Source organism: Morone saxatilis, unplaced genomic scaffold (genome assembly GCF_004916995.1).
Source record: "Morone saxatilis isolate NCDOM2014 unplaced genomic scaffold, NCSU_SB_2.0 Contig9, whole genome shotgun sequence".
In the NCBI taxonomy this organism is placed as follows: domain Eukaryota; kingdom Metazoa; phylum Chordata; class Actinopteri; family Moronidae; genus Morone; species Morone saxatilis.
In genome coordinates this window covers 19,199,272-19,210,701 of record NW_023340268.1, presented here as the reverse complement: position 1 = coordinate 19,210,701, position 11,430 = coordinate 19,199,272, and the positions used below count along the sequence as shown (strand labels likewise).

At 41.1% G+C, this 11,430-nt stretch overlaps 1 protein-coding gene across 2 annotated transcripts in view; it reads left to right on the top strand.

The window, feature by feature from the left end:
* Positions 1-11,430, top strand: part of col22a1 (collagen, type XXII, alpha 1) — a 64,646-nt gene that overhangs the window by 43,550 nt on the left and 9,666 nt on the right. For both annotated transcript variants that reach the window (XM_035681093.1, XM_035681094.1), the window contains exons 40-57: positions 573-617; positions 1,146-1,223; positions 1,302-1,337; positions 1,422-1,475; positions 1,622-1,666; positions 3,405-3,440; positions 3,541-3,654; positions 3,953-4,006; positions 4,313-4,366; positions 4,504-4,557; positions 4,711-4,764; positions 4,946-4,999; positions 5,130-5,183; positions 5,316-5,369; positions 5,460-5,504; positions 7,780-7,833; positions 8,786-8,839; positions 8,996-9,049. In XM_035681093.1, coding sequence (XP_035536986.1) covers positions 573-617; positions 1,146-1,223; positions 1,302-1,337; positions 1,422-1,475; positions 1,622-1,666; positions 3,405-3,440; positions 3,541-3,654; positions 3,953-4,006; positions 4,313-4,366; positions 4,504-4,557; positions 4,711-4,764; positions 4,946-4,999; positions 5,130-5,183; positions 5,316-5,369; positions 5,460-5,504; positions 7,780-7,833; positions 8,786-8,839; positions 8,996-9,049 — 993 coding nt within the window. The remainder of the gene's footprint in view (positions 1-572; positions 618-1,145; positions 1,224-1,301; positions 1,338-1,421; positions 1,476-1,621; positions 1,667-3,404; positions 3,441-3,540; positions 3,655-3,952; positions 4,007-4,312; positions 4,367-4,503; positions 4,558-4,710; positions 4,765-4,945; positions 5,000-5,129; positions 5,184-5,315; positions 5,370-5,459; positions 5,505-7,779; positions 7,834-8,785; positions 8,840-8,995; positions 9,050-11,430) is intronic.

Here is an 11,430-nt window from a genome sequence, read left to right as displayed (position 1 = left end):
AGGTTTAAAAGATAAGAAGTCGAGTAAAGGTATATTAAATTATTATTATTATATTTTTGATGGTAGAAATGCATGTTCATCAGTTCACTCCCCGTTATTCCTAACAGTAATAGAATCCTCATTAACGTGCAGTCTCTTGCATTCCACATGTGCTCTGCTTGTAAACATCTCCTCGCCTGTAATACATGTTGAACCACAGCACAATATGACCGGCTGTACGGGCGGAAAACGAGGCTGAGTAGGCACATTCGGCACTCCAGCCCAACATGTTTCTTCATCATTTTTCACCCCAGACATGTGGCCGCCCCGCTGACGAGGCAGGAACAAACAGGAAAAACACTGTTAAGACATATCACGTTAAAGAACACACACAGGAGCACAACATATTCAGCTCCCAGCGGCTCCTGGTTTTTACAGCTGCCAGGTGCGGCCCTAAGGCCTCGCCACAGTTATGTGAATGAAGAATGGCAACACATACGCACTTTCAAGGCTTAAATGATTTATTCAAAAGAGGCTTAATTCCAGTGTATGAGTAGCAAGAAATTTGATTGATGTCTTTTGTGATATTACAGGGAGATACAGGACCACAGGGAATTCAAGGACCCCCAGGGCTAAAGGTAATGTGATTTAAGAAGTTTGCAAGAAAGTGTGTGTGTGTGTGTGTAAGCTTTGTAGTTTTCCTGAGGTGGGTTTTTTTTATCATGCACAGGTGCTCTTTTGTTGATGTGAACTTTTTTTTTCCTGCCGCATATAAGAAAAACAATTCATTTTTGTTGAAAGCAGCAAAAGCAATTTCTATGTCCACCGCAGTGTGACCATTGCTCTGATTACGAGCTTCTCTTCGCTGTGAAGAGCTCCACGTCGAGGGCACAGAGTGGGAGCGGCTGGACCGGGGCATTTGGGGGATTTATGGTGTCAAATCGCTCACCCTCATCAGCAATACGTTTTCTCTTCTGAGTACCAAAATGTCAACTGCAGATTGTATTTTTGTTCCATCGCAAATTAAAGAAAGAGTGGTATTTCTGGGATCAGTAGGCATCGCTGACTGAGTTGTGTGCCAAGCGAGACCCTTAGCCAAACATGACAGCTGAACTGACATTATCTGAGGAGCAGGGTGGTAAAGTAAACTCTTTTTTTCCTACCAGGGTCAACCAGGGTCACGAGGAGAACCAGGGTTACCAGGGGACAGGGGTGCTGCAGGAGAAGGCAAAATGGGACTACCGGTATGAGCATCAACACCAGCTGGTGACACATTACTGTCCTTTTTATTTTATTTATTTACACATTTCTTAATTTTGCAGGGGCCTCCAGGAAATAATGGGGAACCTGGATCTGCGGTAAATATTTGCTAAAGATTAATATTGAATATGTTTATGTCTATGACAATGTGCTCCTCTAATATGTGTTTATCCGGGCTTCAGGGCTTGAGGGGTCCACCTGGAGTCGCCGGTCCTCAGGGCCCAGCAGGACATAATGTGAGTCTAAAAGCAAATGACTGAATAAATAAGTAAATCATTTGATGCACATGTCTTAGGTTATTTGTTTCTTAATGCCTTATTTATTTATTTGATATATTGATTTATTTGGAAAATGTAATTCCTTGCCTTTGCTCCACTTGCAGGGTTTACCAGGAAGACCGGGAGAGAAGGGATCCCCAGGAGAGCCTGTAAGTACACAATGGCAGGGAACAACCAGAACTATCTGTGCTGCTGGTTGTAATAAGGGATAATAGAGAAATTTAACTACTTTATTTCACTTTAAATTCAATATGTCCTCTAAATACTGTATAAAGTGAGATATATGTAGAGGGATCGTCCTCTACATATATATGCACCAGTAAACTTTCTCCATGTACACAAGTGACGTTTATCCCTAAACTAGTTATACTACAGGGAGTTTTTTAACTGATAACAAACAGTCCTAATTTACCGATGCCTCTATAGGACCTACATAAACAAACAAGACCATCAGCGAGAAGGCTATTTCTGTATAGTCCCCCTCCACTCAAAAATAGTTTTCTCTTCTTGTTCCTTCAGTGTGCTGTTTGAATGCTGTCTGTGCAGACTTTAGAAGGATGTTTTCACGTTAATCTGCTGAAAGTTTCTCTGTGCTCATTGAAAATCTGATTTTAAAGATCATACTGTCCAGTTAACAACTTACAGTGTGATGTTTAGAAACCTGAAGCCACTAGTGCACATCCACTGAGAATGGACTTTACAGCGAAGTGGGAGACATCTTGTGTCCAGCAAGAAAACTTTAGAAATGTTGAGATCAGTGAAACAAGGCAGTAGAAACAGTACTGCTCTTGTTCACATGGGCTGCCAGAATCAACACGAAATGAAACATCCTTTTTTTAGGGATTTTAAGTTGAACTGAACTGAAACACCAGTGACACAGTGCAATTTTGTAGCCATTGAGTGCATGCTTGAAATCCAAGGACCTTCTTTTGTTGACTTGTCGGATAAAATAGATTAAATCGATGATGCATGTGCTCTTTGGTCAAAAGTATGTAGACACATGGTGCTGGTTTTCATGATTTGGGCTATACCACCTTTAGCATGGTCAATAAAGAAAAAGGTTTTCCCAGTTTAGTGTAGAAGAACTTGACTGGTCTGCACAGAGATCTGACCTTAACCCTGTCCAGCACCTCAGGGATGAAGTGGAACACTAACAGTGGGCCAGACCTCATCACTCAACATCAGTGTTGGACCTCACTAATTCTCTTGTGGCTGAATGGGAGCAAATCCAGAAGAGTGGAAGGAACAGAAGGCTTTTACAGCAGCAGAGTCAGAGCTTAACAATAAGGATTGCCCACTCGCAAGGGGCAAGTAAAATACCACTTCGGGCTAGTCAGTCAAGCAACTCAATTACCCCATCGGGCAAGTGGTAAAAAAGAATGAAACACCTACGTTTTTCTAGTAGCTAAAGAGTGAGCCATCATGCTACCATTTGATCTCTGTTGGGAGTTGCATATAAGCAGTGTCGATTGGACAGATAATGTCAGAGGGTAAAGACAAAGTTTACGAGCTGAAGCTTGAGCTAGTATTCTAATTATCCTGAAAACAGGAGTATAGTTTGATGGCGTTAGAGACTATGGGTGAACTACGTATTGCACTGTTAGCTGCAAGTTTGAGAGCAAGGTGGGGAAAAATGGGGTTGTTTTTCTTCACCTGAATTGAGTGTCTAAGGACAGAGGGTGATAAAGCCCCCTGAGGCAAATTAGGATTTGTGATTCTGGGCTATATATGACTTGACATCAAGTTTGCGAAAAACAAGGTTGGAGTGCCATAACAACAGCCAACAGCATCTCGCTTACATGGGCGCTAAGAGGGTCTTTGTTGGTATCCTACTTAATAGAGACCACCTACATTCTTTGATTAACTCTCTGATTCATTGTCTCTCAGGGAAAGGCGGCAGACCTCTCTGATCTAAACCTGAAGGTAAGGAGCATTTCCACCCCTCTTCAATGAGAAAAGACTTTATATTTGTGGACCCTGACAATGATTGCTTTATCACAAACATGTCTCTGCCACATTTTAGGACGTTTGCTCAGACTGCCCTGCAGGTCCACCTGGAGCACCCGGTCTCCCAGGGGTCCCAGGGGACAAAGGACACCAGGGATCTCCAGGGAAAGACGGTCAAGATGGTTACCAAGTAGGACACAGTCATTAATATTGAAATATCAATATCACTTCTCCTGTAATGTGAAGACTATTATGATAACTCTGCTCATCTTTAAAGGAGCATTATAAAGTGTGTGTCTCAGCTGCATTAGCCCTAAGTGAGCGTGAGGTCCTGGCTACATGTTTGAAATCATCTGTCACTGTTGGTGTGACCGATGGAGGGACTCTGTCCGCATCATTAGCTTGGCCTCCTCTGGGGGCAGCAGTGAACGATTAGGACCCCGGTGACTGCCAGGACAGAGACTGATGCTCTGCTGGTGTCATTACAGGGCCCGCCGGGACCAGCCGGACCTCAAGGGCCTCCTGGAACTGACGGTGGAAAGGCAAGTTTGCACACTAACTGCACCCTTGTGGCTCCCAAATAGCCTAATGCTAATGAACCTTTTTTTTTTAATGTCAACCCTTTTTTTAATTTTTTTTTACATTACAAGTTTCAGGTAAAAACACCTCTCAAAAAAGGTATTGAGTCATATTTCAAAAGCAATACAGCTATTGCTGCATCCTCCCCCATAGATATATTTTGAACATTTTGAGTTTTTTTTTTTTTCGTTGACAAATTGTTTCTCAGGCAGACGCTTTCCTCTTTGTGGGCGACATTTCATATGATCTTTATTTCTTTTTCACCACAGGGTGTTAAAGGTGATCGAGGACCTCCTGGTGGCCCTGGAGACAAAGGAGACAAGGTATATTTGTTGTTTATGACTCATGAATCTTGCGCTTGTCTGCTGCTTCCCCTCTCTCTGTGTTTAAAGAAACACTCATTAGAATAATGTCTGGTACGAATCACATATTTATATTTCACTTTATTGTGTATTAACAGGGTCACCCAGGACCCCCTGGCCATCCTGGTTCTGCTGGCTTGATGGGTACACCTGTAAGTCACATTTTGGGCTTATTTTCTCTGTTTTAGCACTTGAAATGGTCTGACTGCATAGGCATTTTGCAAACAGGGATCATTGGATTTGGTCTCACAGTCAGGCTTTCTATTTCTGTTGACCTCCACTGACACTGTCTCTTTCCTCTTAAGGGTAACGATGGACAGCCCGGACCCATCGGCCCCCCGGGGCCCTCTGGAGAAAAGGTCAGGCTGCACTCCATGTACTTTACCCTCTGAAAACTTATTACCCATGTGTCATTATCGTACAGACCTCTTCCCTCCAGCATGTAGGTCAGCCAGCCTTTTGTGGTAATAGTAGCCATTAATCATTTCTTTTTCTTTGGTGACGGTGGCCTGTTTGTGTTTATTTGTTTGTTTTCACTAGGGCAAAGAGGGTCTCAAAGGAATCCAGGGACCACCAGGTCTTCCTGGCTTGATTGTAAGAAAAATAATTATATGTACAGCATCATGAATATACATGGAGTGTGGTATAAACAGTCTGAGCTGTAAATGCAGTTAAAGTTCTTTACAGCTGTAGACGCAAAATGATCTGTTTCATTGATCTGCAGGGTCAGCCTGGAAAAATGGGAAAAGATGGCAGACCAGGTGAAACAGGAGAACCTGTAAGTAGCTGAAGGAGATGTTTACCAAGTCAGTGATCCAAAGAATATAAAGACAGTGTCTGGTTTTAGAAAAATCTGATAGCATAATGTGACCAGACAATGATGCTGTAACTATATCTGTTTTCATTTCAGGGCAAACAAGGTGAACCTGGACCACCAGGAAACCCTGGGCTCAGGGGACTCCCAGTAAGTAACCACCAGTAAACAGATCTGATAAAGGAAGCTGGCAGTGCAAATTGCTGTGGCTGATTCACTGCTGTTTCTCTTCCTATACAGGGCTTTAAGGGCCACAGAGGAGAACCTGGACCACCAGGACCTAAGGTTAGTGTGCTACTTTTAGTTTTTTGTGTATGTGAACAGGTCAGTTTGTATCTAAGAGACATAACTGGTGTTTTTCTGGAACACAAACAATGCTGTTAGATATACTTTAGCACCATTTCCTGCCTTATGTGCTTCCACATCTGTAGGGAGCCATAGTCATTGTCTGTCTGGTAAATTGGGAATGTATTGCTACAATAAAAAATTGGGGGAAAAGGGGACATATTAAGGGTAGCCTAATATATAAATTTACTAGTTTATTTTTTCCATGTGGTGTTGGACTCACAAAACAATATTTAACTTACAATTTTAAGGCTTGAAATTTCTTTCTTTACTTAATCAAAGTAAATTAACACCACAGTTCACCAATTTCTGGAATGCAATGAATAAAAAAATTCAATTGAAACAGTTCAGACCTTAAAAATGTGAACTAAAATGGTTTGGATCTGACAATGCGAAGGAAAGCAGAAAATCCACCCCGATGCAGTTTTCTGTATGTTATGTTACAGTGTTTTTACTCTGTTTTCATGAGATGTGCAGTTTTCCTGACAGGGGCGATGCATGCTGGAACTGCTATCTAAGTTAGCATTAGTGTCTCTACAAGACTGATGTGTCCTCTATGAAAGTCTGACATAACATATAAATGTCATCAAATAATTTACTACAGAATTGGAATGATCCCAGTTGACATTATATTAATACATTTAAAGAGACACCTTCCTCTGCTCAAAAGCTATAACTGATACTATTCACTGCAGGAGTTCAGGGAATAGTACACAGTCATAGTTCTTGGCATGCCGCACTGCGATGTCAAGATATGTCTGGCACTTTTTTACACACACCTTCTCCGAGAGAATCACTGCACCTGCTGCTTTGTCTCTCACACAGCAGCACACACCCGCAGGAAAGGTTTCTTCCACAGCGCCATGACCAATAGCATGGCTCATTACAGACAGCTCTGACTGAGCCACAGCGAGGCAGGCAGGCCCTTAGCCCCGCAGCCCACACTGCCAAACCGACAGCAGACAACTTATTAGAAGTGTTTCCATACACACTCTGAGAATTACTCTCCACTGCTTATAATTACGTCATACAGGATTTATATTCACTATTATTCTAGAAATTCAAAGTTGCTGCGCACAATAAGGAGTACATATTTAGCACAGTACCTCAGCATAATATAGAAGCTTCATATAGATCTTTATAATTAACTCTGTGGAGCTCAAGTCCACTTTCATCTCCTCTGTGGGCAGTACAGCAATATATTATGGAGGGCCAAAACTGACAAAGGGCAGTAAAAGGTTACCAGATGAGGCAGAGATATAACTAAACACATAGTAAACTTAGTGAGATGATTACATTTGGGCTTAAAAAATTATTTATTTTTCACTGCCAGTTTTAGGGCTCCATGCTATGTTGCTAATAGCCTGCACTATGTTTTCAAAGCTATTTGTATAAAATCAATTTTCTAGTTTACCAAGGCTTGCTTGCTAAATGCTAATGTTGCAGCTGTCTAATAAAGTTTCCCCATCAAATAACATGGTTGGAACAGTAAAAACAGATAATAAGTAGGCTATGTTGATAACATGAACTGGACTTTTTAGCCAATATGTGTAGAATTGAAATATTTAGGATTTGTGTCAAACAAGCCAGATTTTTGCCAGAAAACCTACAGTAGTACATCACATTATTCAGTTTCATATCCCTTAACAAGATCGAAATGTTTTGGTTCTATTATAAACGGGTTGGAAGTAACTGCTCGCTGCTGTACTGTAAAACTGCTAGTTTTTTCAGATATCTGCACTGGCCTATTTTTTTTTTCTGACAACTTTTTACTTTTACACAGATATCTGTACTTTCTACTCCTTTTTATTTTCAAAACAGGCTCTTTAGTTTTAATGCATCTAAAGGGAATTATCAATTTTATTTATTTATTTTTGCTTCATAGCACTCCTTTCCAACATCAAGGCCGTTGGATATCACGCATGAAAAAAGTAAGAACGTAACAAGACAAAACAGGAGGACTCGACCCTATTTGAACGTTCAGTAAGCTTTGCAAAGAAAAAGCTGGTAGAAACGCTCTTCAGAGAAACTAAGAGAGTAGTTTTTACTTTTTATACTTTTTCACTTTTACATGAAGAACGAAGGTGAATCAGTACGTCTACTTTTGCTAGAGTCTTTTCTCACCCAAGTATTTCTACTTCTACTTAATAAATTTGCCTCTGAGCTGTCAAGTAATCCTTTCTCTTATTTCATATTTTTTTCATGTACTATACAGGGAGAAGATGGAAAGTCTGGGTCACCTGGGCGGGATGGCAAACCAGGGAAGGAGGTATGTTATCAGATATTAGTCGTTGCAGTGTTTTTTTTTTTCATGACTTGCAACTTTCCTTCTGTGCATATACATTGAAATTATACCAACCAGGAGGAAAATGCTGTTCCATGCACACAAAAAGAGGGGTCTGAGATGATGCAATAAAATGACTTTATTCATATGATAAAAAAGTAAATTCATAAAAGAATACAATTGAATGGAATATCTTTAAAAGCATGGAACAAATCAATATGCCTCCACCTTTGATCTTTTCTGCATTTATAAAGGCAATATACATACCACCACTATTATTCCCTACATTCTTTCATATGCAGTACTCCTTCAGTCACCCAGTGCTGAGAAGGAGCCACTCCCAAGGCATCTTGCGGTCCCTGAGAATAATCATTATTGCTGTCTGGAACCAGTCTCCGTTGATTGATAGAATGCAGATAATACTCCTAAGATAAGTTTTGGAAAGACTGCAAAATTTCCAGCAGACCACAGAATCCTTAATCTTGTCTGTATAATACAAGAGGACCAGAACTAAGAGTGTAACATTTTACAGGAGCCTCATATCTTTTGACGTTGAATGAGTCTCATCCCGTTCATATTCATCAATGACGACTCTAAACCCCTCTCACATGCACGTTTAAAAGCTGCAGCACTTTAAGTCTCCCATTTGTCTAGAAGGAGGATGTAAGACTTCACCAAAAAAACCTTTTTACCTAAGTTATCCTCTGGCTGTGAGCAGATAAAATGTTCTCCAAAAGTAAGAACATTTTTTTCCCACCTATACTCCTCCTACAAAAAGAGGAGTTCAAATTTAACCCACCGCCACAGCTGAGGCTGTTTTCCAGCAAAATGAACAAGCCTGCAGTTTTTTTTTCAGCCCTGAAGATGAGATATGATTAAGTCTTTGTTTTCAGCATGTGTAAGTGTAATAAAACTGACTATTTTTTCGTTTTCGCAGGGCTCTATGGGACCTCCAGGCCGAGAAGGACTTAGTGGACCAAGAGGAGAGTCGGTGAGTCATTTTGTCTGACGCAAACAGAAGACAGACGCAGCACAGTGTCAAGCAGACAGATAGATTTGGACGTAAAGTGGCACTCAAGTCATTCCTCTTGCTGTCCTTCCCCATCAATTTTCTCATTCTGTCTTTTCTTTTTCCTCTGCGCCCCAGGGCAAGCCAGGTGAACCGGGGCCGGCAGGAAAAGCGGGCCTCCCTGGAACTCCAGTGAGTTATCCATTCTTACTGTACATAATCTTCAAATTCAATTTGCAACAGGCTCTTGGATGGATAACAAACAAACAAACAACAGAAACACTTCAATATAAGCTGTGATTGATATTCTTTATTTCATAGAATGAACACATTTAATAGAGCAGTGCTGGGAGAATAAATAAGAGGCAAGGAGGAGCAGCTACTGTATGTGGGGTGTTCCTGAAGACGAGAGGGGGATACAAAGTTTTTTCTAGAGAAATGAGCTGTCACATTATGATGGAAGATTGGAGTAAAAGTTGTTGTGACTGGGGTGGGAACATCACTTTCCCCTGGGTGAGCTATAGGATTGACCAGGTTGCTGCCAGTAGAAGGAAAGTGACTGCCAAGTAATATCAGAGCACAGGGAACAGGTTGGAGTGGACCATCTCCTAGAGGCACAAGGTCTATAATTCCCTTAGCAGGTTTGTGTGCCATGTAAAGGTGCGTGCATAGACAAATACCCACTCAGAGTCCCTGGTGACAAAGGGTCTGAATCATCTGATGATGCAGAATGCAAACAAGGTCATGTGAATTGGAAGGGCGGCGTGCATCAGGGAAAAAAGCTCAGGCTTGTCAAGGTTGTCCTTGATGTAGTCAGCCAAGATATGCAAGCTGAGTGTGAAAGGATTAGTAGAAAAGTAGTAAATATATTTATGAGCCCCTTGACAACTGGCATTAGCATAACTAAAATTTGATTGAATAGATGGAGAAATGCACCGAATCCAAGGGGCAAATATTTCCAAATAACAATGAAGACCTGAGAGTTGCCAATAATGCCTCTTATTTGAAATAAAAATAGAGAACAATGTCCTATGGACTATGTGGTCTATGAAATTCAAGTGAAATTCATATTTATCAAAACAGGTTTTGTCAAAAAGTTTGTGAAAGATTTGTGTTTAAGGCAGTTAATTAATTGTGCAGTTCTTTATTCCACGAAAGCATGATCACGTTGGTCATTTTTAAGCTACTTGTGATACATGAGCTGTGCACTTTACTGCTCCGGTAATATGTCTTTTAAAGTGCTGGCCCAGTCCTCATAAAGCTTTTGGAGCCCTTGTACTCTATGTACTCTCACAGTATTGCTGAGCACACAGATGAGGTGGATTAAAGTCAGCGAGGGTTCAGTGATTACAGAGTTTATTGTGTGACACCCGCGCTGGGGCCCACTGGCGTAAAAAAAAATAAAAAGGGCACCAGCGTGTACAAAGACGTGATGCATTTATGGTGAAACTGTTTCAAACCCTGGTTAAGATTAAACAGTTTATATTGTGTGAGTCAGAATTAATGTAAAACTAATGTGTTTCCATTGCATTGTACAGCTCGGCTACACTTGACTTTACTTCTTCTTGTCATTCATTCAGTTCTTTTTTGGTTAAAGTTTTAATAACTGGGACTTTTTTTGGTGTCACCTTGGTCGAGGTTCCAAGTGCGCTGAGCTGAAAGTAAAAGGTGACGTGAAAACACTGCTGACCACAGATTGGTCAGAGGAAATAGTCACTAGAATAAAAAAAAAAACCTGAATAATGTGTGACCTGCAAATGAGACCCAACAATCTAATATCTTTCTTGGCTCTGATTGGTTGTTTTCGTTCAGGCCCGGTGGATTCTTGTAAATGCCATTAGGAGCACTAGGAGGAGCCAGATGAACCAGATTTTTTCACAGATGATCTGTCTCATGAACTACTGTCAGGATGGGTTTCACCAAATATCACACAGTTTATTTTTATAAATATTACCTACTGGAGCTTAACCTATTTAACCATTTAGGACGGCACCTAGTGCGCCAACTAATTTTCTAGAAAGTAGGGCACTCTATAGGGGACCTTATCATGTTTAATCTCCCATAGGGGTATCCAAGTGGGCACTTTTGTTGGCATTTTCTTATTTTCCAACATGGGAACACCACGGGCTAGCCTGGAAGATAAAAGAAGGAGGGGGAGGCATTATGACAGATATGATACTGTATGTAACGGAAAGCAAATGTTGCAGATCAAGATAGTAAGATCTTTTGGGAGTGAGGAGAATTTTTCTACTTTGACATGCTGGTATTCACTCGCAACAAAAAGGTTTGGCAAGAAATAGATGAGAGCTGTACGCTGGTCCGTGAGCTGGGGGACGTTTTCTTGTGAGGATGAGTAACTGTTGCTAACTCGAGGGCAGATGATAGGCAGCCAGCTATCAGGAGAGGAGTTGATAATACAGTCAGCAGAGGACAGATCATCAGAAATAGCCTGGGAGGAGGAAGGAGGACGAGAAGCCATATGCAGAAAGTTAGAAGAGGAGATAGAAAGTGATTTCATGTGGAGGTGAAGGTAGTCAGGAAGTGGGATCAGATTATTGCCAAAAATGATATTT